The following is a 24,554-nucleotide window of genomic DNA, read 5'->3' on the forward strand; positions in this document are numbered from 1 at the left end:
GAGAGAGAGAGAGAGAGAGAGAGAGAGAGAGAGAGAGATTACTCATGTGTTCCCATGCCCACATAGGTGCACGTAGAAGCTAGAGGTTGACCAGATGTCTTCCTCAAGAGTTTGTTTTTGTTTTTGTTTTTCCATTTTATTTTTTGAGATAAGATCTTGTCTGAATTTGAAGCTCACCAATTGGCTAGATGGGCTAGCCAGCAGGCCCCTGAGATCTACCTGTCTCAACTGACTCCCTTAGTTACAGACATGCATTGGCATGCCCATCTTTTTACTTGGATGCTGGGGATCTGAACTCAGGTCTTCATGTGTGGGCATCAAGCACTTTGCCAACCGAAGCTATCTCCCTAGCCCCTGACCTTCACTCTTGATGGTCTGATGGTGTGAACAAATCAGACTGGCATCCTCATACTTCGGATCATGAATGATGTAATCAAAAGGCATCTTCTGGAGGAGCTCCAGGTCTGGCCAGGGGTCGGAGAGCTGGAGGTAATGCCAATCCGATTCCTCCTGGAAGCCTGTGAGATTGGCAAGAAAAGGGACCCATGAGAAACAAGATGTAAGGCAGAGTTATTTAACTGTGCCCAAGGATGATGTGTGGAACCTAATCACTGTCAATCTACGGCTTTCTGGGGACCCCTACTATATCTAAAAAGCTTCTGTCATGGCCATATTTCAGGATGGCTCTAACAGGACAAGGTCATGCACTGAGATATGTCTCCACTCAGCTGAACAGCCCTCACTCTGTCTCATGTAGATGCAGGTCTGCTCTCTGCTCCACACACTGGCTTCCAATCCTCCACAATCCTGAGCCTTGAGCTCATGTTACCTTCTAGAGACACCTACTTTATGCACAGCCTGAGCTCCTTGTCCTTGTGGGACCTGTGTAAGTCTATTTCTTACTCTATCATCTAAGCCACCCCAGCCAATGTGACTCAGTTGGTGTTGTCGATCCACTTCTAGAAAGTACTTGAGCTATGGCTTTCCGCTGCAAAGATCAGCAACACTCACAACATAACCCACATTTTACACTTGCCAGCAGCCTCTTAGGCTAAGCCTGGTTCAGCCTTCTGGTACTCATCAAGATTAGCCAGCCAAAAAATCTAATTGGTCCAGTTCCAATTACATGATAAATTAATATCCTATATTATGGTGAATGAATACTATAGAGAAAGTTATAGGTGCCGATTTAAGTATATGCCATATACCTTGGCAGTAGACATGACCACAAGGAGAAAGGAGTTTACCAGATTTTTAATAGGCACTTCATACCCCATGGAAGAGGAAGTATCGACAGTTTGCAAGAAAAACAAAACAAAACTGATGTAATAGAGTAGTTAAGAAAACACCCATTTAGGTTTGATGAAGTGTGTTCAAAACCTGTCTTCATCACTGTTCTATCCAAGAAAGCAAGATGATAGATACTCAACAGCTTCTGGTGTGGGAAAACCACAGAAATCACAGGAGAGGGCTGGATGGGAGTACTGGATCAAAGATTTTCCTGACCAAGCTCAAGCTCAGACAGTGCTCACAGGAGCTTCTCTGACTCCAGTGTGGTGCAGCTGGTGACCTCTGCATGGCAGTCAATTCCCCCCACACAAGGGCACAGGTATGTTTGCAGGACAAGGCCATACGAGGAAGATATGGATGCATCCTGGACAGGACGAGGAGGGAACAGTGTGTGCTTTACCATCAGCACAGGGTATGTGCAGAAAGATGCTTGCCTTCGTCCAATCAAATCTACTTAGCAAACGGGTTTCAGACACCTCCTTCTCCCAGTTTCTACAATTCTTTCTCCCCTAAATGTTGTCCTGGATATTTGGTTGCCTTAGCTGAGGGACCCTCCCTGATAAAGAACTCCACATTCTACAGGCCATGAGCCAGTGAAGCCCAGTTCCTGCTTTGGTACTGCTTAGCTGGGCTCCTAACATAAGAGGCCAATAGCCTAGCTCACAGGGCTGCTGTATAGAAGATCAAATGGAGATAGTATCTATCACAGTGTTTGACACATGGAAAGTAGTCAATAAGTAAGCATGGATGATTTCAGCATTAGTAACTCTATCCTTATAAAATTCTATATTAAAAATCATTCTATACGAAGGAAAAAAATGACTACAAGAAAGGAAAGACCCTTGGGACAAGCCAAACTGTGAACCTGAGAGCCAATTCTGAAAGGGAGGTGGGGAGAGAGACACAGTTACCATGGCCACTGACAAAGGTCGAAGGATACTTGCCCAAGCCCAAGGGTCACCAGACACAACTCACTGGCATTGATCTCTTCTTCATCGTAAACATCCACTTCTGTCAGGCGAATCAGCATCCTGGACAAGACACTGAGGAACTGCAGGTAGGCACCCGTCTTCCCGATCTGTGAAGACACTAGAATCAGAACCCAGAGGCAGGAAGCCTGTCCCTGTGCTGAACACCACCTAGAACGTTCTCCTGCCGCCTAAAGTCTCACGGAAAGGCACATCATAGCAACGAGAACCGTGTGGGTGCATGGCATTCACCAATGCATTGAACAAAGCAAGGATGTGTACTAGATCTGCCTTCATCCAGGGACATGGCATGTGCATGCATGCATGTGTGCACGTGTGTGTGTGTGTGTGTGTGTGTGTGTGTGTGTGTGTGCCTGCATATACACACTAAATAAAATTATTGAAAAAGGACCAATGATCAATGGTCATATTCAATAGGCTCAATCTTACTATTGCACTTGTGGGTGTTCATGCATGTAAAGGCCAGAGGTCAACCTTGGTTGTCACTCTTCAGTGCCATCCACCTCAGTTTTTGACACAGAGTCTCTCCATTGGCCTAGAACTTGCTAATTATGCTAGGCATCCCAGGGAGCCTCCTGTCTCTACCTCCTCAGTACCGTGATTACAGGTGTCAGTCCCAGGTCTTGATTTCTATGTGGGTGCTGGGGCACAGAACTCGTGTCCTCAAGCTTGCGTGACAAGCACCTTGCCAACAGATCCATCACCCCAATTCCATTTTTCCTATTTTTCAGTTAGTAAAAGTAATGTATAGTCATTTCAGACAAAGAGAAAACTTACAGCCTGATAATAAAATACAGCACTGCTGATCCTGCTTCTCCTCTGAAGACAATGCGTGAGGAGCTAGCCTTGCCGAGATATGCTTACAAATACAGTGGGGTGTTTTTCCTAATTGACAAAACATTTTAGAGAGAGGAGGTGTATATTATTCTGAAAGTTGATTTCAAGTTACATTTCTTAGAGAAAGTTCATTGGTAAAATAAAGAGACCTCTTAAATTTTCTGTGGCTGAATTCTGGGATATGGGAATCCCCAAAGGTGTTCAGCCGAGACTTAGCCAGGGGGACTTACTTTCATTCTGGGTCATGTCTCCTCATTATAAATAATACTAAAATTTGCATTTCTTGGGATAGATTCCTGGCAATGAAGAAGCTGAGTAGAAAGACAGTACATGCTAAACTCGTAATAAACCAGTCAGTCAGGCAACACTCTAAGGCTCTAATACCTCTAATTGGGAAGATCAAAGTTTGTTGTGTGTCAGGAGATGTTTGGACAAAATGTGGTCTCAGGCACTTGGACCCCAGAGTCTTCTCTCGGTCCCTGACCAATTCTAAAGATCATGACACCCTCCTCTTCCCATGCCTACCACAAGGGACACGCAGACCCTTGGGGCTCTGTGTGTGAGTGTGTCTGTCTGTGTGTAGCTGGTCATTGAGCCCCAGGGATCCTGTGTGTGTCTCCCCAGCACTGGGACAATAGGTGATGATGCCACACCCAGCTTTTTATGATGGTGCTGAAAGCACATCACTGTGTTTACACAGTGAGCGCCTCACCAACTGAGCCATCTCCCAGTCCTGCTCCCTGCAGATTTGTCAGGTAAAGTGATCTCTGAAGGATACACAGTGAACTGACAGTAAGCTGAGTCCAACTCTCCATCACCAGTTCACCAAAACCTTCCAGCACATACTGACACTTGGTATCTAACTGGAAAAAAATACTCAGATACTCTCTATGATGGTGAAGGTTGAACTCAGCCAGAAATTACAAGTAGTTCCTATCCAGACACCATCCTTATGCCCCACACAGGTAGAGGAGAAAACTGGGGTTGGACGATGGAAAGAAGTTGGTAACGGGAAGAAGTTGGCAAGGGATAGAATGTTAGTATCACCCGCCTCGTCTTCCTGCTCACTCCGAGTCTTCGGATTCTTCATTTCAATAATTGACACTATATTGGGGAAAAGTCTATTGTTGTTGTTGTTGCTGCTGCTGTTGTTTGAGACAGGGTCTCACTATGTAGCTCAGGCTATCCTGGAACTCACTATGTGTCAGGCTGGTCTCAGACTCACAGAAACTCACTTATATCTGCCCCCCAGTGCTGGGATTAAAGGCATGCACCACCACACATGGCTGAGAAGAGCGTCCTTTGAAGGACTGACTAGATCAGGTTAGCCTGTGGTCACGTCTCTGAGGGTTGATCCTAATTATGTTCATTGTCTTGGGAAGACACAGCCTGATTTGGGCATGATCATTTCCTGGCTTTGGGTCCTGAATGGTTCAAGAATGGCGACATCCAGCTGAGCACCGGGCGCGCATGCATACAGGTCTCTCCTCTCGGCTGTGGAAGTGACTAGCTGTTTCAGGTTCTTGCCGCTGGTTTCCCTGCTATGATGGATTGTGACCTGGAATCGTGAGCTAAAATCAACCCTTTCTCCCCTAAGTTGTTTTGTGTCTGGGCATTTTATCGCAGCAGCAGAAATGAAACCAGGACACTCACGAAAGCTACACAAAACGAATACGTGGCCCTCAGCTCCAAGACTGTCCCTCTGGCAGTGAAACCGAAGACGACCCTGGAGGCCTGGCCTGTGCAGGGGCAGCAGGCATGATACCCACCTGAGGTGGCCCACTGAGCAGCAGCCTGCGGGGGTGGAAGCTGTCCACACGGCCCTCAGCTCTGTTGCCGTAGTCCATGTGGCTGGGCCGGGGCACTGTCCACTGCCGGTAGTAGAGAGATTGTTCAGTTGATGTCATCATCTTGCTGAGCAGGGGGCGGAAGGAGCTGGTCCACATGACAGAAGGGGAAGGCAGGAGAGACGCAGACTTGGGCAAACCGCTGCTGTCGGTGGACAGGAGCATGTCGTACACAAGCTTAGGCAGGAAGACGATGGGTGGCTGCCGGCAGGCCTTGGCCATGGAGCACTGAGAGGCTTGAAGGACCAGCACATTGGCAGTGGGCACCGCACATGTGGATGAAGAGCCCGAGGAGGAGGAGGAGGAGGACAGCTGGGAGGATGGGGCGGCTGGCACCTGCAGGCTCCTCCGGCCAGTCCTGAGGCTAGAATCGGGCTGTGGGACCAGGCCAGGGCTGTGCCTACTGATAACTGTAGGTCCCTGACTCACTCGGAGACGCTGGATCTCCCCAGGGGCCCTGCCCTCCTCTGCAGGGCCACAGGGTGGAGGTGATCTGGCAAGCTCTCCCTGAGGAGGTCCTGAGGGCTGGGCCAGGGACTCACCATAGAGCACCGAGCCTATAAAAGAGAGGAATGTGGTCAGAGGCACCCCAGGAACGAGCTATCAAACTCACGGCTGCTCCTGTGCCTACCCCAGATATGCTGGGACGATTTAAGCCAAAGCTGGTAGACATATATTTAGCCAACTTCTCCTCCACAAACCAAATCTCCCTCAGTCACAGAGCGCCATGCTGATGCAAAGGGTGTGCATATCCGCGCGGCAGACCATCCACAGTACCCGCTGTCATTCTTGGGCTTCTAAAGCAAATCTCCTGATGGGAGCTCTCCCTACCCCAGCCCACAGACTGGTGTCCCCTAATCTCAGCTAGGCTCCAGTGAACCCCACACAAGCCTACATGCCCCTGAGCTTCTCAGCCTAGAATATTCCCTGCCCAGGAACACCTCTTCCTTAGGCTCTACATGAAGAGGACTATTTTCTGGAACCTGCAACAAACAACTGCCCTACATTTGTCCTATATGTGAGACAACTCGAAGGATTTGGTGTGACTCTGTACACAGAGAGGATTAACCCAGCACTGATGTTTACAGGCAAAGATGAACTTAGCTTTGTTCTGTTTCACTCCTATTTCTGATTTAGTTTATGTGGTAAACAGATTTCCATAAAGCATACATCCTTAGTCCTGGTTAACCCTCCTTCTTATTCCCACTTCTCCCCAATCCCACAACCCTGATTATTATGTTTGGTCTCAAACTTTCTCTGTAGCTGAGCATGGCTTTGAACGTTTGATCCTGTAGCCTCTGACTGTGGTGATTACGGGCATGTGCCACTATGTCTAATTTATGTGGGTCTAAGAATTAAATCCAGGGCTTTGCGCATGACAGGCAAGCACTCCACCAACTGATGGCATCCAGAGCCCCCTAGATGACACTTCTCAAGGACTGAGTTCATACTGAATTCACCTTTTAACACTCAGATTACACTGAATGCCCACTATGGTACATACTTTAAGATGGGCAATGCTATTTCCTGTGCATGAGGTCTTGGCTGAGCTCGGAGACCAAGGATCTCCTGAGGTGGGTGCCCACATGAGACTTTACTCATAGTTTCTCTTCCTGGGTACAGGCCTTGTGAGCTCTTGTTGTCTTCTCATGACGTCTCCTATGTTTGCTTCTCTGGACAAGACTCCTGCTCTCCCCAGGCAGGCAGTATCCTTGAAAGCAATATCTAGGAAAGGGACACCAAAAGAGGTGTACCCACATGGCCAGGACGCTAAGGCTCACTCTGTAGCCAGGGGCAGCCTCGATCTCTCCTACCAGCAGGACAGCTGGACACTAGAGTCCTGTCCTGTCTTCAGGCTTCAGGGGTCCGGTTAGTTCCCGGCTATTCTTGAATCAGTTCTAGACTATTCCAGAGCCTGCTCTCCCTGGTCCTGACTGGAAGCCTAGGCGAAGCAGACACCCGTGTGTGTTCTTCTCAGTCTCTGAAATCCAAGGCAGCCCCCATATGTGATGTTCCCAAGTGGAGGCTCACCTGAGGCTTTGGAAGAGAGGGACGAAGATGCAGAGTCATGGGAGTGGGAGCGCTCCCTCTTCACAGGGCCCCTCTGCTCTGAGGTAGAGCCTGCTTCGAAACACCCTGAGAACACAGAGGAGTCACCATTCCTGAGCAGCCTGGCATTCAGAAGTGAGGCAGTAATCACACCTCGCTCCATTTCTTCTTTCTCATTCTTTCACCTGCTGCCATTTTAGACACACACACACACACACACTCACGCACGCACGCGCATGCACACACACATGCATGCACACACACCACACCCTTAGCTAGACTGAGCTCACAACAGAGTAAGAACAGAACAGGAAGAAGTGGGTCAGGTCAGGCCAGTGAGTGTGGTCACGCCATGGGCAACAGGGAACTGGGAAAATTTAATACCATGGTCACAGTCATGCTAAAATGAGCCACCTCCCAGAAAGTCATGGTGAGAAGGCCTTGCCATCTTATAGGACAAGCTGAAGGCAGGAGAGACTTTTGTCTGTCATGTCTCGTCACTCAGTCAGCAGGCAGAGGAGGAAGCGGCCTTTACACCCATCTCTTTGACATCTGTACCCACAAATGCACAGCCTCTATTTTCCCACTGTACTGTGGACCAAAACCGGATGCTGCTCTTATTTGAATATCATAGTAAAAATATGGCATAAGACTCCTAGCGTCTACTGATGCTGCTGCCTGACCTCGTGAACTTCAATAGCACTCAGCATAATGGTGGGTGAAAATCTACCAGCACTGAAACCAAGCATGAACTTGAACTGTAAGAAATCACCACTTTCTTCCTATTTATGAGTTCTAGATCATAGAAGAACCTATAGGGATTCCCATGTTCCCACACCACCAAGAACAATGGAGCAGGGAGAAAGACAGAATCCTAATCTTATGAGGACGATGTCATTTAGCGGATGCCCCAGAGATTGTGAGGCAAGAACACCTAGGTACACCCTCACCTTCTGTCCCCGCCTCCTCATCTTCATCTGTGCTGCTCAGCTTCTCCCCATCACTCTCCAAGGCCTCGTTCTTGGACCCCTTCTCCAAGGGGATATCATTGCTAACAAAGTAGGCAGCCAGACCCAGTTCCTGCTCCAGGGCTGTCCTCACCAGGCAGGAGGAGTTTATTAGACGCAGGTCACAGTACCTCAGAGACCTGGGGAGGACAGAAGGTGTTCTTATCCATTGCATGCCTCTTCTGCCCCCCAGGAGGTTCTGCTGCTAGAGGACAGAGTGACAGGGCCACGCCTGCCTCCCTCATTAGACCACAGGTCTCTGATACACGGAGAAGCTTAATGTGAGCTCATCACACCAAAGCCAGCTTCACACCAAGTCTCAGCAGGCACCTACCAGGGATCTACTCCTGTGGGGCATGTAATCAAGATACCACTGATAATCCAGTTGGGTGGAAGTGAGGCTTGAACCTCACTCAGCATTGCCATTTCCCAGGAGGCTTGGAAACTCTGACAAGATGTGCAGTTTCCCAGAGGCTCTGGTTTTTTCTCCTCATTTAGATGAAACCGAATATTCGTAAGGACCTATGTGTACTGTCAGAGACTGAATGTTGGATATTGAATTAAGTCATCCACACTTAGTGTTTCCCCCGGGGGGGAATTGTACTGGAAGCTAGGGATATGACAGCAATGGAATCAGACATAGTCACTGCTATGAGAGCCTTGTAGGAGGACAAGTGACCTCCTAAGTGTGTGTAGCCTAGAAAGTGAGGGGAGTCACTCAAAGGTCGTGTTCCTGTGGTGACTGCAGAGACGCACAGGTAGGTATGAATGAGAATGGCTCCCATTGGCTTGTTTATGTGAATGTTTGTTTCCCAGTTGGTGGAATTGTTTGGGAAGGATTAGGTGATGTGTCCTCCTTGGAAGAGGTGTATGTATCACTGGGCCCATGCCAGGCCCAGTCAGTCAGTCTGTCTGTCTGTCTGTCTGTCTCTCTCTCTCTCTCTCTCTCTCTCTCTCTCTCTCTCTCTCTCTCTCTCTCTCTCTCTCTCTCTCTCTCTCTCTCTCCCATATCAGATGTAAGCTCTCAGCTCCTGCTCTCTAGTGAAGTGCCATAGGTATGGCCTGTCTACCTGGTGCCACACTTCCTTCCATGATAATGATCATGGATTAACCCTCCAAAACTGTAAGCAAGTTCCCAATTAAAAGCTTTCTTCCATTGTTGTCTCTGTCACAGTATCTCTTCAACAGTAATAGAAACAGTAACTAAGAAAGACATTACTCTTTGTACTCAACAACCTACTCTTTCTGAGTGGCATCGGGAGCCCCCCAACCACCCCCTCCCCAGTCACCACAATGGTCAAGGAACCAGGATAACTGGCCCCAGCTCTGGGGATGATGGTGACAATACTACATGGACTGTCCTCTCTAATACACAGAGATCCCCCAAACCGAGGTCATTTCCCCTCAGTCTAGCACTGCTAACCCTAACCCTAACCCAACAGTATCCTCTGAGAAATGGGAAATACTGTCCACAACTCAGACATGTTGCTCTGGAAAACCAGCCCAAACATGCCACCCACGCCAACTGGGAGTGTGAATTCTCCACCTGGGATTGGACAACGGCAACACAGGACATCGTCCTCCTCCCCTCCTGATCTCCTCAGGACCCCAGGGGCCCTGATTCCTGACTTACCGTGGCAGCGACTCCCCATGAGGGTCCATCCCGCTGAAGATCAGGATGCAGGGCAGGCCCTCCAACTCCAAGTAAGTCTGAGGCCTCCATTCCGCATCCTCGATTTTCTGCCACATCTGCAGACATGAAAGATGTGAGTGAATATTCATAAGGATCCAAGTATACCATTGTGGGCTGAATGCACTAACTGGCACTGGTGAGATAGCTCAGCCATCAACGCTCTTGCTGCCAAGCCTTAGGACCCAAGTTCAGTCCCCAGAACCCACTTGGTAGAAGGGAAAAAACACTTCTCAAAAGTTATCTTCTGAAGTCTACGTGGGTCCTGTGACGTGTGCACGCACACGTAAACAATAAACAAATGAATGTAAAATAAAGAAAGCACACTGGCCAGACATGCAGTTGTACAAACCACACTTAGCACTGGCCACTTCCTAACCAGCCTGGCCCCAGAACACTCTGACAGCCATCCACTAATTGATCACCCTCACAATCCACCTCGTGTAACACAAAGGAAGAGCTTTGTTCTGCATGTGTGTGGTGAGCCACTGTGTTTTCAGTTGGGGAGCTTTATTCTGTTCCTGGCTATCTCCCACAGCAGGATCGGGATGTGTGAGAACATCTGGAAGACAGTGGGTGGCCCAGTTGCCTCAGACATCCCTCTAGTGTTCTCTAGTGGTGGTGACTGTGCCCCTGCCCCCTCCCCCTCCACCCTCCCCTCTTTTCATGGCTTCCACCTATTTGTTCTTTCAATCAACTCTCTCTACCCCCTTTATATCTTCGGTCATCTATGTGTTTAATGAGAGCCTACAGGGGACCAGGCACTGCGATTGGCTTTGAGGGACCAAGATCTGCCCTTCCTTCACCACTTTGACAAGAATCGAGACTGCCCCCTCCCCAAGTGTGAAATAGGATGACTTCATAAAAAAAAAAAAAAAAAAAAAAAAAAGGAAAAGAGATTGAGCTGAATTCTGAAGGAATAAGCCTTAGCTAAGCGAAAGGAAGAGAAAGGTACCTCCAGAATAGAAAAATAGCATGCTTCATACACAGACTGATACTGAGGCTCTGTTGGGGGACACAGGGAGCCTGGGGCTGAGAGGTGGGGAAGCAGCAGAGGACGTAGAGGGGTGGCTCACAGCTCAAGGGCCTGCTGACACCACGCCTTCTTGCTGTCCTTCAGTGGCTCCTGCAAAAGCCCTCTGCCCCTGAGTATAACACCTACCTTGAGCTGCTTCACAAAGTGCTTGCCGACAGTGATGCCGGAGCTGGGGTGGCCCAGGATGATCTCAAAGTGTTCCTCCAGAGCCAAGCGAGCCCGCACATGGGCCAGTCGCTCATAGGCCACAGCTGCCAGGGGTGAACAGGGCACGCGCAGCAGGACCATGAGCCCGTGGCCACAGGGGCACTGCTTCGGGGAGTTGAGGAGGTTCTGGGTGATCTCGAGGGTCTCCACTGACGTATGGTTCTTCATCTGCGGGAGGCCACTCACGGCCATCATGGCAGCCGCGTAGTGCTGCACGAGAACAAAGGTCCTGATCACCGCGCTGTGCAGGCGGGGGAACCTGCAAGGAACACAAAGAGACCATGCCCATGACCCTGGGCTGGCCATGCTTGCCATGCAAGACACGGGCGATTTCCAAGTTACAGATGCAACAGAATCCTGTAGGGCGGTGGTTCTCAACCATCCTAATGCCACAACCCTTTAGTACAGTTCCTCACACGGTAGTGACCCCCCCAACCCATAATTATTTTTATGCTACTTCATAACTGTAATTCTGCTGCTTTTATGAGTTGTGATCTACGAGTTTTCTAATGGTCTTAGGTGACCCCTGTGAAAGGGTTGTTCAACCCCAAAGAAGTCCTGGCACACAGACTGAGAATCACTACTGTAGGGGTTAGCTGTTGGGGACTTTAGAAACCAAATCACGATTGCCTTTGGGTTTTTGTTTTGTTTTTGTTTTCCCAACCGGGAGGCAAAAGCATAGGTCTGTTACTGTTGCTTCTGCTCATGCATTTTCCAGCACTGGGTATGACGCACATGCCTGTAAGCATGCATACATGCTCGCCATTGGCCAGACACCTCAACCCAGAAGCTGGATATAATGGCCAGTCTTCATTGTCAACTTGACAAGGTTTAGAATCCTCCCAGAGACACAGCACATCTGTGAGAGTGTTTTCTCAGAGGTGGAAGTGATGGAGGAGAACCATAGTGAATGTGGGTGGTGCTGTCCCACACAGCAAAAACGGAGACACACGCTGGGCAGCAGCAGTCATCTCTCTCCACTTCCTGCCTTTAGCAGTGATGGAGCCAGCTGCTTCACCCTCCTCCCATGGCCCCTCTGCCATGAGGGACTGCACCCTCAAACGGTGAGCAAAAATAAACCCTTCCTTCCCTAGCGTGCTTTCATCAGGTGTATCATCACAGCAGTGACGAAGGAAACTAGGACAGCAGGCAGTCTGTCCCAGGCTTCCACTGGAAAGAGGAGAACACACAGCTGCCAAGTCCCCAGACTTGGAGACCATCCTAAAGGCTACACTGAGGACATTTAAATTATAGTGAGTTCTTAGAGCCATGACTAGGTGTCTAACCTGATGAATTAAAAACCAGGACATAGACAGAAAGGACAAGAATCCCTTCCTTTGCTTCAGAAACCGTGGTTACCACATTGTCCCTGCACAAGGGCACTCACTGTTCCCATGACTGCATGGCAGTTCTAACCCATGTGTCAGAAACAAATTCGAGGGAGATGTCTTAGTGGGTAAGAAGCCTGTTGTGCAAGCAAAAGGACCTGAGTTCAAATCTCAGCACCCACATCAAAGCCAGATGTATTCACATCTGTAATCTCAGCACTCCTAAGAGCATGAGAACTCCAGGAAGCTCACAGGTAAGCTAGCCTGAGTATTCAGTGCAAACAAACAAGAGGCCAGGTCTCAAACAAGGCAAAGGGGGAAAACAGATGCCCGAGGTTGTTCTCTGGTCTCCAAACATGTGCGCAGCACATCCTTATCTGAATTAAGACAAACTAATGGAGAGAGAGAAAGAGAGACAGAGACAGAGACAGAGACAGAGAGACAGAGAGAAGACCTAAGCAACATTGAAATAAACCAGGTCTCTGTACATCATCACTGTGTTTCCAAGAGAAATTAATGAACTAATGTCAAGTTGATCCATGATGCTCATGCGAATTCTTCAAGCTGGAGTAAGTCCTCAAGAACTACAGCAGTGCTCCCATGTGTGTTCCAGCAGGGCAGCTAGCTCACTTACGACCATTACTAACAGCACTTTCTCCAACCCCATGACATCACCCACTTCTCCACTCCAACCTCCTTTTCATGGCTCAGTGACTTGGGAGGTTATGTGCACTGGAGAGAGAGCCTGAGGAAATGGTCATTGTGGTCTAAGGAAGGCATAATCGGCCCTGGGATTTGGGCATGAAGGGTACTGGGTAGCCCAGGGATTGTTTTGCTCTAACTTTGGTACATGGGACAAATGATGCACAGATGATGTTGAAATGTGTTCTGCCTGAAGGACAAGCAGAGTCTTCTCTTCCTGGCCAAGGTGGAGTGACAGGAATCAGTGTTGTTTCCCCAACCAGCAAAGAACGCACAAGGCAATGTTTTCAAGACAGAACACATCGGACAGTGAAAAGGTTGGTCCTGGGCCTGCAAAACAGAGAGTGGAAGCCCCAGCTTCCTCCCAGAGTTTCTGAGATAGAGTCAGGAAGTGGGAAGCAGGCGAAGCTCAGAGGTCCACACAAGCTGGGGAGAGGTATTGGAGTGCTGAGGCATCTCAGGTCACAGGCAAAGTTCTGGAGATCCACAGGAATGAGCAACAATAGAGGCCACACACAGAAGGAAACTAACCCAGGCCAAGGACAGACGCACTGTTAAAAAAATTAGTCGGGAAAGAGATGGAATGTGTATACGCATGTTCATGTGGGTGTGTGCACATGCACACAGGTGTATGTGCACCTGTATGAACAAGCATGTCGAAGCCATAAGTCAACTTTGGATGCGCCAACAACACTCGACCTTATTATTTTAGGTAGTGTCTCTCAGTGAACCTGGAGCTCACCAGTTGGCTAGACTGGTGAGCCAGCGAGCCTCAGCGATCGATCGCTCTCTTCTTTTTACTCACACGAGAGTAAATGAGCACTGCTACAGCTGACTTTTTACTGCCGGTGCGGGGGGAATCCAGCCTCAGCCACTTTTGCTTGCACGGCAAGCACGTGACTTGAGCTCACACGTGGTTAGGAATAGTCACCTTTCCCACAAGCCACATGGAAGCCCCAAGGGTCGTGGAAAGTTCTGAAGAACTTAAGAGGGTCTTGCCTTAGTCATGAGCAAAATTATAAACAAGAGATTCTTCCACCAGCCAACCAAGCTCAAACAGCAGACCTGGAAGGCTTTAGCTGCTTCTCAAATGCTTCATTGTATCCCAGAATAAAACTTATGGTCAACAAGAATAAAACAGCCAGCCAGCAAGGTACAGTCTACAAGGTTCTGGAATAGCAGCATGACAGAAGTGTCACCGACCCAAGGTGATTTGGATGCAGAAGAAATATGGGTCCCTTTGATGGAGCGATTGACTGGGTCACCAGGGGGGGGGGAAGTAAACCCCCTTCTGGACCTCTGTGGCCCAGGTGCTCAGGCTTCCATGCCTCACCTACTCTTGAAGCTACCAAGCATGTCTACTAACTCTGAAGAGAAACGTACCTTTTCCCCAATGCTGTGACCATGGCCTCAAAGGAGCTGTCATATCGGAGCAGAGGAAGACTGTGTCCTGACAGGGTGGAGTCAATAAACTCAGACAGCCCGAAGTACTTCTTACTCTCATGATACAGGTCCACACCCTAAACAGAAGAGCACTGTCACTCAAGTGTCACATTCACAGGGAAGGTTGGGGGTTCATAGACCAGGTCTGTGCACAGTGTTGATTGACATCACGATTAAGCCAGTGGTTCTCAACCTGTGGGTCACAACCCCTTAGGGGTTGGATGATGCTTTCACAGAGGTCACATGAATTATCCTGCATATCAGATACTTATATTAAATTCAAAACAGTATCAAAATTACAGTTATAAAGTAGCAATGAAATAATGTTAGGATTGGGCGTCACCACAACATGAGGAACTGTATTAAAGAGTCACAGCATTAGGAAGGTTGAGAACCACTGATTCTAAACAGTACTGATCTTGTGATCCCGTGGGGGTGAGTAGTTTGTATCAGTCTGCAGGACTAGAGCAAAGAACAAAGATGGTGTTCCCACCACTTGTTTCCCATTCATTTGTCCCCAATGTCTTCATGGTTGTGGATGATGGAGGGGTGAACTCAACTTTATCTAGTGTGTCTTACACTGATATAAAATTCTTTCCAAATGAATGAAGGAACTCCTCCAACTTGGGCCAAGCAAAGTTGGGAGAGACTGTTCAAAATGCAAAGGCGTGACCCTGCTCTCAAATAGTGGAGAGGGCGAGTACTAGGGCCAAGGAGCCTGTCCCTGGTTCATCCCCCAACAGGGGTCCTATGCAAGTGGCCCAGCCCTTTCTTCCCATTCTTGCATTTGTAAATCAGAAGATCCTCTGGCACTTTTGCATAAGTTCATGGGTATAAAGCACTTGCAGTGCCATAGAAATACTGATTCTGGGGCTGGAGAGAGATGGCTCAGTGGTTAAGAACACTGACTGCTCTTCTAGAGGTCCGGAGTTCAATTCCCAGCAACCACATGGTAGCTCACAACCATCTGTAATGGGTTATGGTGTCCTCTTGTGGTGTGTCTGAAGACAGTGAAAAAGAAAAGAAAAGGAATACTGATTCTGATGGCATGGGACAAAGGCCAAGCCTCCATATCCTTGGGAGTTTGTGGGAAGACTAAAGCATTCTAAAGAAATCCAGAATTCTAAGGTACTTATTCCTTGTGTGCCCATGGAATTCTCAAATGAGCAGAACTCTGGGCATCTACTTTCATAAATGGTGACTGGTGACCAGCTAAAGCAAGCCTCCCAGGCTAGAGGGAGGAAGTTCTGGATAAAGAATGCTTTGATCACGGCTGTATAGCAAGCCACTCCACATGGAGTGCAAACCTCTCCTGTCTCCCAGGGCTCCGTCGTCAATGTCTTTATCCAGTGCCAGGAGAAGAATCATTGGAATGTTATTCTGAGACTCAGAACTTCAGTTCCTGGGGAAAATGTCAAGTCAACCCATAGACGGGCTTCAGAAATTTCTCCTGAAATCCAGAGAGGCTTTAAATCTAACCCCAGACCAAACCAAAGATCCAAGGAGCTGAAAGCCACTCGTTCCCAACGGACTAAGGCTTCTGCTAAAGCCAGGGTCTCTAAACTTAAGTATACTGGTTACACCACAGCCCAGCCACACTCACATTACTGAAGGAGATGGGCCAATGGATCTCATTGTATGGGCTAATGAGGGTGTGCTGAGTCTGTAGCGCATATGGGAAAGAGGTCACATGGAGGGTCACAATGTTGGGCGCCTCTTTCACCTCCCTGCAGTTGAGCAGTCTGTCCACTAACCCCACAGATGGGTCACTTTGAGAGTAGATGTTATGAACAGCACTGCTGAGGAGAGAAAAGGAGACAAATGTTAAATAGAATTACTAAGGTTGGAGAACCTTACCAGGATAAGGCAGCTGATTAAACTTACAACTAGTTCCCCAACGGCACCTACAGTTGACGCATACTGCTCTGCCCAGGACTAGGGATAAAAAAGTGACTAGACTTTATATCTGTCGGGGACTCTAACAATAGATACATACAGGAAAACTGACTATCTGGGAAGGAGCTATGGTGGACTTCTTGCATGATACTGGGTGTGCTCCTACCCAACCTCGTTCTGTGTCAAGAGGCGATGGGGATGTGAGGGAGGAAGGGAGGAAACTCAGGGGACCAGATGAGCCTTCAAGTGTCCTCCTGAGGCACAGAGGACATTGCCTGGTAGAGTGCTCATTTGCCTACTGTGTGCAAAGCCCTCATTTGTCCTCAGCACAGTGTAAAACGGGGCATGGTGGTGCACACATGTGATCCCAGTGCCTGGCAGGTGGAGGCAGGAAAGTCGGAAATTCATCCTTGGTAATGTATTGTGTTCAAGGATAGCTTAGGCTACAGGAGACCAGGTTTTGCCTCAAATAAAATGATAATAATAATAATAATAATAATAATAATAATAATAATATCTACAAAGTCAAATAAAGTCTTATTGACTTGAAATGATTCAAAGATAATTTAAGAGGACAAATTCTACATTATTTTAGAAGACAGCATTAACGGAATAGGAAACATTTTGGACCTGGGGTCTCAGAAGCTAGGCCTGCCCCAAGCTTTCTTTGGTAGACAATGGCCTTGGCACTCTCTTATATCTAGGGGATAAAGAAGTCATTGCTTCATCTGCTGGGCTCCAGGCAGCACCTGAGACACCTGTCCCCAAAAGAAAGAACCAGAAGACAGCAGCTTCTACCACTTCCAGATGCTCCATTCCTCCAAAAACACACAGGGATTCTAGACTGTCAACTGCCCAGGCCCTGGCAAGTTTAAACAATTACAATCTGTAAGGAGCAAAGCCTTGCTGTATGACCTGGTCCAGGAATGTCCTTCCTTCCTCACTGCCACCAGAGGCGATGGCTAGCTGATCAGCTACAAGGGCAACCACCAGCAAGGTGATCAGCCACCAGCAGTCTCCAACTGAGCAACCTCATACACATCTAGGGTGAGAGCCGTTTCAAATGAATAAAAGGCATGGCCCTTCAGGAAGGGCCCCACCACCCATCATTTCAGCCGAGTTCTAGCAGGAAGGGCTTCACCCAACAACCTCAGGCTGTAATTTGGAAGCTCTGGCTAAAGGCCTGGTTCTCCGGCCTGGCTCTTGACTCCACCTTCTACAACACTCAGTCCTTAGCACTTGGAGATTGCACTGAGTGGTCTCGGGGATAACACACAGCTCTAAGATGCGGAAAACTCCCCCACATCCTCTGCTTACAAGCACTGAGCCCCAGTACCTCGCTCAAGTCTTGTGCCCTCATCCCCAAGGAGAAATATGTCACCGTCACAGACCAGGAGGTCTGACCTCACTAGATCCCAGTGGGCGTGGTCGTGGATGAGGACAAAGAGCGTATGTGGGTTCTGGAAGGAGTTTTGCAGAAAGGCCTTAAATCTTGCCTGGGCCTCCGTGTCTAGTTTCAGAACGTGTTGCTCCGCCCTCTGCTTGGTCACAGGCTCTTTCTCCAGGCCCAGCTCCAGCAGAACCCCTGTAACATAGTAGAACACCTCAGGAGCTCCTGGGTCCCTTCACCACCAACACACTGTGGGTCAGCCTGTGTGACCTGCCCTGACGGAAGAGGGCAACAGCGGGAGGGCATACAGTAGAGATACGTGGGCAGGAGAGTATCTCCAAACAATTCAGCCCAGGGCAAAGGTCTGGCTGTGTGCATAGTGTCCCCCTCCCCGGGTGCCAGCTAAGCAAGTCCCTGAAGCAACAGCTCCCAAACAGGTAACGCTAAGAGATGGGAAATGCCCAATCTCCTGACAGAACCACCTCAGGTTCAAACCATAAGCCCAATCTCCTGACAGAACCACCTCAGGTTCAAGCCATAAGCCCAACGTCATGCCACTGAGGAGGTAAGACACACTGCATTGAGTGACAGCAGCAGCCAGTCACAGAACAGAAGAGATAGCAAAAAAGATAGCCAGCTATTGGCTCTACTTTTAATCCTGAGGAGGAAAATCACTGTCTTTGGATAAATGGGAAACGATAACACTTGATCCATCTACAGCAAAGCATGGCGACAACATCCATTCTGTGACATGGGTGGATCAAAGCCCCTCCCCCGGGCCTCACACCTCCTTGAAGGGTCCCCCTACCTGAACGCCAGACGTGGAACACGGTCTGCTGGTAGGTCACCTCTGACGGTGGAATGCAAATGAGAAAGTCCACCTTCTCGAAGGACCCCAGGTCCAGATTCTGGGTGCTGGAATCTGCGATGGAGCACACGTGGGAGAGGAGCTTCTGTGCCACCGCCAGCTGAAAGGGCCGGATGCCCCGTGGCTCCGGATGGTAACCTGCAGCCAGAGCCCCGAGGGATCCCCAGTGAGCACGGCTAGAGGTGGAGGAGTCCCAGAGCACAGGAGGGGAGGCCTAGCCACACAAAGCAATCCAGAAGAGAGGCACTCTCATAGTCAAGTGCATGCTCTCTCAGGCAGACCCTGGGGCATCCTCTCAGACATCCATCTTCTTCAGATAATAAAGAGACAGCACTCAGGCAATGACACTAGACTGTGGAAGGAGCATCACGTTCCCTGGAAGGGAAAGCAATGATCTTGGCTCCTTAAACCCTTATCTGAATGAAACAGTGCACTGGGGGGAACAGAATTGGCAGGAAGAAACATAAGAAGAGAGGATGACCTTGCATCCAAACCTCCCGTTTTTAAACTGGCAGAAGGTCTGTTTTAATGCTAAGGATACAGCCTGCCTTCCAGGTGCCCCTTGGAAATTTCAAGGTCTCAAAATTTCTGGACAAGTGCTGTAGAATTGAGACCCATTCATGAAGGCTTCCTCATCTCGTGCTGAACGCACCTGAGGCTCCTCGCTCTATGACTCGCTGTCCTCAACTGTGCATACTCCTGCTAGCACGCACTGGGCACACTTACACACAAGCCACCATTGCCTGTGCACACGACAGCCATTCCCTCCGTCACTCACACTACGCCCAACTGTGTCCTCTCCGTCCGTCACTTGCTGTGCCTACCTGTGCCCCTCCTCACCACTCACTTGTGCACACCGGAACCCCACTGGCATCCAGCACAGCTGTTTTCTTGGTAGAGGAAGCAGTGAATGAGGAAGAGACATGGCCTTGATTTTCCTGGTGAAATTTGTCCAGCAAAATGTCAATGTCACCCTCTGCCCAAAACAGAGAACAGAAGTGGGTTTTGCATCTCGGAGAAATTCAACAAACCTGGACCAGCTACTGTGTCTGCTCTTGGCCTGAAGTCATGTGTGGAGAAGGCACGGTCTCCCTAACCAGAAACTGTATCCACAAGGTGGAATACACCATGGCTCCACAGGGGACGGGACCAAACAAAAATAGGATACTTAAGATCAGAAGAGAAGGTCTTTTGAGCCTTCCCAGACAACGATTGGTTCATAGAGCTTTCTTAAGGAGCATTGAAGGACTCCTGAGGGACCAGAAGCTGGAGTGGGTGGTGGATCTGAGTGACTGAATAAGCCACAGAGATAAAGACAAAACGGTGCTAAACACAGGGCAAGCCATGTGCTGAGTCCCATCCCTGTAATCCCAGCATCTCAGATGACGAGACAGAGCTACTGAACACTTGAAGTGAGGCTATAAAGGGAGACCCTGTCCCAAATAAAAAGATATGGACAGACAGACAGACAGACAGAGGAAGCACAAAGCCTTTTCCCAACTTTAGTACTCTATAGCCAGAGCAGGAAGACAGACAACCAAAAGCACTGCCCTGTGGAGGAGGCAGAGGACGTGTCAGAGCACAGAATGGGGAAAGCAGATTCAACAGCTTAGCTGCAACAGATCCCAGGGGCGGGGGAGCCCAGCAACCTCCCCTCCACGTTTATGTCATTTCAGTGTGTGCACACACACTCGCCTCGAAGCTTACCTGGACAGAGGCTGCTAAAAAAGGTCCCTAGGGAGTCCACTTTGCCAGTGACCAGCTCGTAGTGAACTTCTCTCTGGTACTCGGCAGGACTGAGGAGGCTCTCAGAGAGAATGCGGGCTTGGTATTTCCCTGAAAAGTAAAAAACAAACAAACAAAAAGACTTGTCATTGGACCCTCAGCATGAGTTCTTAGGTGACAGGAGGTCTGATATACCCCAAGCATCAGCACCATGCCTCACAAAGAAGTGAATAGAAGGCTTGCAATGCCTTGATCAAAGGGCAGGGGTGGGGGGAGAGGGGGAATAATACAAAGGCCAGTATCACTTAGAGAAAACCCCTGGGCCTGACTCTGTATGCCACCACCAGCTGTGTGGCACAGACGAGTCTCCTAGCCTTCCAGACCCACCATCCTCATTGGTCCCAAATGGTTAACATCAATGCTGGCCTCACGGAACACAGGCGATAGTGCTGGACACAGTGCGGAAGCATAGGCTTATTAAAGATGGTGGGACTCACACCCAGAAAATGAATTAAGAGAGACCAATCAGTTTAAGAGCAGAGAATGTTAAGAAACTACCAAGATGCTGTGTAGAACCAATATGCACTGTTCATTATAAATGATACAAAAACATTAGGTTGAAAATATATACCATTTATGAATAAAAACAGCACCCCAAGGGGTCTGGAGAGATGGCTCAGTGGTTAAGAGCACTGGCTGCTCTTTCAGAGGACCTGGGATTAGTTCCCAGCACCCACATGGCAGCTCTCAACTGTCTGTAACTCCAGTTCCAGGGGATCTGACATCCTCATACAGATAAAACACCAATGCACATAAAATAGAAATAAATTAAACCACTGAAAAGAACAGCGTGTTTCCCCCACCCCAAAAGCCTGTGTGCTTGGTGCTTGTCTTACCAAGGAAATTCCCTCCAGCATGCCATCTTGAGCCTCAGCCCCAGGAGCAATGGCTGCACACAGTAGGCTTTCAGGGAAATTTTTAATACTTAACTAAGCAAAGTTTCTTATCATTGTTTCTTATCTCAGTCTGGTCCTTAAATAACTGGGGGCCAGGGTGGTGGTGTAAGTGGGGGTTTTTTGTTTGTTTGTTTGTTTGTTTTTCTTTTTTCGAAGTCAGATTTTGTGGCCCCAATCTCTCCGGGAATTAAATGGGCAATGCTAACCCAGCCACTGATAGCAGACATGTCTATAACTAATCATGTTTCCAGAAATGAGCAGCGGAGACCAAGGCTGCCTTCTAAAGCCACCAGCATGGACTAAGGGACAAACTGCCCCTGCAACCCAGAACCCCAAACACGAAAGAAGGGGACCCACTCTTTTAGAGACTGGGCAATCAATAGTGTGGCTTTCCCACTGGCCAACGGGTGGCCAGGACTCACCTGTGACAGCAATGCAGGAGTCGATGGCGGCATTCCGGCAGGCACAGATGATGACCACGTAGTTGGTCTTGGAGAGTTTCCCCTCGATGAGCAGCCGGAACATCTCAGAGAGGCCCTCGGCCAGGGAGTAAGCACACTCAATAACATGCACACTGTCATTGCAGGAGCTGGCGGCCAGGCCGGCCAGCCAGGGCAACTGTGCAGAAGTCACAGGTGCGGCTGTGCCAGTGGCCGGCGGGAAGGGCTGTGGAGGCGCCTGCTGGTACTGCCTTATCTCTGTCAGGTGTGATTCGCGCCAGGAGCGCAGGAAGATCTGCTCCAGGTCCTCCATCAGCGGCACCTGGTCCGCAGCTGCAAGACATGGTGGCGGCAGAGAAATGACGTCAGCGCCTGCACGGCAGGTGCACAGGCAGCTTGCCACCAATGCTGCTTCATGCACGAATCCCAGAATATGCAGGCACACTTAGAATCACACAGCCTGAAATAGTGATGTCAAGTCACCAAGGCTTGGAGAATAGAGAATATAAAATGAAGCCAGCCATAAACCCATCATCCTGAAAGTTCATAAAGAAGAAACATGTATCTTTCTCTCCATCTACTGTAAGGATCGTGGGTACTCAACTTGATTTTTAACCACCACCCTACAAACAGATTTCCATGTTATGGTCTCCTTGCCTAGCACTGCTGATGGGTGCAAATGACTCTCGTGTGTAGGGGCTACTTGGTCATCCTTGTAGCTACTGAAGACTCTGTATTTCTTCAAGCAATTCCTCTGTAGGTACTTCTAAAATGTGTGTCTGAAGTTCACCATGTCTCTTCCTAGGCAGGCATGTTAGATAGTTTCATGTCAACTTAACGCAAGCTAGAGTCATTTGGGAAGAAGGAACCTCCATTGAGACAATACACCCACTAGATTGCCCTGGCTGCTGGGCAAGCCTGCCTATGGTGCAATTTTCTCGATTGGTGATTGATGTGGGAAGGCCTAGCCCATTGTGGATAGTACTCCCTCTAAGCAGGTGGTCCTGGATGGTATAAGAAAGCAAGCCGAGCAAGCCAGTAAGCAGCACTGTTCCTGGCCTCTGCATCAGTACCTGCCTTGTTTGAGTTCCTGTCCTGACCTCCCTCAGTGATGGACTGTGATATAAAAACTGTTAGCTGAAATATACTCTTTCCACCCCATGTTGCTTTTGGCCATGGTGTTTTATCACAGCAATAGAAAGCCTATGATTGAATTCTCAAAAGTCAACTTCCTCCGGCAACTCTGGTGTGGCAACTTTGGTCCAGTAGACTCAGCATCCGTGGGTACCATCCCCTGGGTACTGAGGGGAAAAATGATCCATTGCTCATAGCTCTCTCTTCAATGACTGGTAAGGTCATTTTTTTAAGTCTCTATGGGTGTTTTCCTTTGTGAATTATCTGGGTGTCCTAGTCTAATATTGCCTTTGAGGAACTGGAAGGGAGGTTATGAGACTTTCACCCAGTTATCCGAATACCAGCTATGAGACCTTAGCTGCCCTGCGCACAGGACAGCTATGAATGTAGTCCAACACAAACATCATAAACTTTCTTAAAAGACCGTGCTACTTTTGCTATTTTAAAACCTCTGAAAACCGTTCCCCAGTCTGTCGTGACAACACTATTGTTGCAAATGTCAAAAGGTTGGTCAAGCCTATTACAACTCCCCAACCTGTAAAAGGCAGCTTGTACTAGCAGCTCGGGGCTGTGCCAGAGTTTAATACAATGGGCCTATATATAGTTTCACTTATTTTCCCATTTACTTCTTGTAAATGCTAGAGAACATGTGTGGAGGTCAAAACTGAACATTTTCTCCTTCCATCATGTGGGTTCCAGGATCAAACTCATCTTCAGGTTTGATGGCAAGCACTTTGACCCCCTGAGCCATCTCACTGGCCCTCCTGTCTTTATTTTTATTAGATAATTCTGATTGTGATTTGAAGTAGATAATCAGATTATAATAGGCAGATTAGCCGTCATACCCCTTGTCTCTAGACAAGGAGAAAGAATGTGTGGGCTGGTCCATGGTTCTCACAAACATGGGGGAGGATGGTGATGGTGAGGCTGGAACCTGGATGGAGCTATGACAGTTGATAGATACGTGGATCTTGGGAAGGAACCTCAGAGAGACCTGATGCTGGGTCTGCCAGAACCTTGGCCATCCCGTGCCTCCATCTTGAACCTCCTCACCACTGAGCCTCTGACTACCTGAGCATTGAGGGTCAAACCTGAGCTCCTCAATGTCCACCAGTGACTGCTTACAGTGGGTCACAGCTGGCCTGGACACTTCCACCAAGAAACCAAGGCTGTATTTCCTGAATTTATATCTTTGGCCTTAGCATCCATGGAACTTAAGAACTCTCAGTCCTAGCCGGGCAGTGGTGGCCCACACCTTTAATCCCAGCACTTGGAAGGCAGAGGCAGGNGGATTTCTAAGTTTGAGGCCAGCCTGGTCTACAAAGTGAGTTACAGGACAGCCAGGGCTACACAGAGAAACCCTGTCTCGAAAAACCAAAAACCAAAAAAAGAAAAAAAAAGAAAAAGAAACCTCTGAGCAATACAACTGGAAGTAACCAACAAATCTCCCACTTATTCCGTGACACTCACCGACCCCACACACACCTTCTGTCCTCTCTCACCCCAGACACCCCCACCTGTGCTCCTACCCACAGCCAGCTCCTGACCTCTGCTCCCACCCACCTACACACCCCCACCTCTGCTCTCTCCTCAGCTCTCCAGAAGGCTGTTCCTTCTGGTGGTCAAGGCCTTTCTTGATGACCCTACATGGACCTCCCCATGCCCACATCCCATCAAGTTCCCTCTTATTCCTCTTGTCTGGCTGAGCTGACTCCCTCTG

At 48.8% G+C, this 24,554-nt stretch overlaps 1 protein-coding gene across 1 annotated transcript in view; it reads right to left on the reverse strand.

Annotated features, from left to right (window-relative positions):
- The window catches only part of Greb1 (growth regulating estrogen receptor binding 1), a 69,096-nt gene that overhangs the window by 18,475 nt on the left and 26,067 nt on the right, over positions 1-24,554 (reverse strand). The window contains exons 10-23 of the mRNA XM_029541192.1: positions 21,683-22,033; positions 20,287-20,415; positions 19,427-19,555; positions 18,520-18,717; positions 17,726-17,906; positions 16,029-16,224; positions 14,366-14,502; positions 10,872-11,211; positions 9,653-9,768; positions 7,963-8,159; positions 6,995-7,099; positions 4,886-5,520; positions 2,266-2,368; positions 360-518 (exon numbers count right to left, since the gene is read on the reverse strand). Of these exons, the coding sequence (XP_029397052.1) occupies positions 360-518; positions 2,266-2,368; positions 4,886-5,520; positions 6,995-7,099; positions 7,963-8,159; positions 9,653-9,768; positions 10,872-11,211; positions 14,366-14,502; positions 16,029-16,224; positions 17,726-17,906; positions 18,520-18,717; positions 19,427-19,555; positions 20,287-20,415; positions 21,683-22,033 (2,976 nt within the window). The remainder of the gene's footprint in view (positions 1-359; positions 519-2,265; positions 2,369-4,885; positions 5,521-6,994; positions 7,100-7,962; positions 8,160-9,652; positions 9,769-10,871; positions 11,212-14,365; positions 14,503-16,028; positions 16,225-17,725; positions 17,907-18,519; positions 18,718-19,426; positions 19,556-20,286; positions 20,416-21,682; positions 22,034-24,554) is intronic.

This window comes from Mus pahari, chromosome 7 (assembly GCF_900095145.1).
Source record: "Mus pahari chromosome 7, PAHARI_EIJ_v1.1, whole genome shotgun sequence".
NCBI classification, from domain to species: domain Eukaryota; kingdom Metazoa; phylum Chordata; class Mammalia; order Rodentia; family Muridae; genus Mus; species Mus pahari.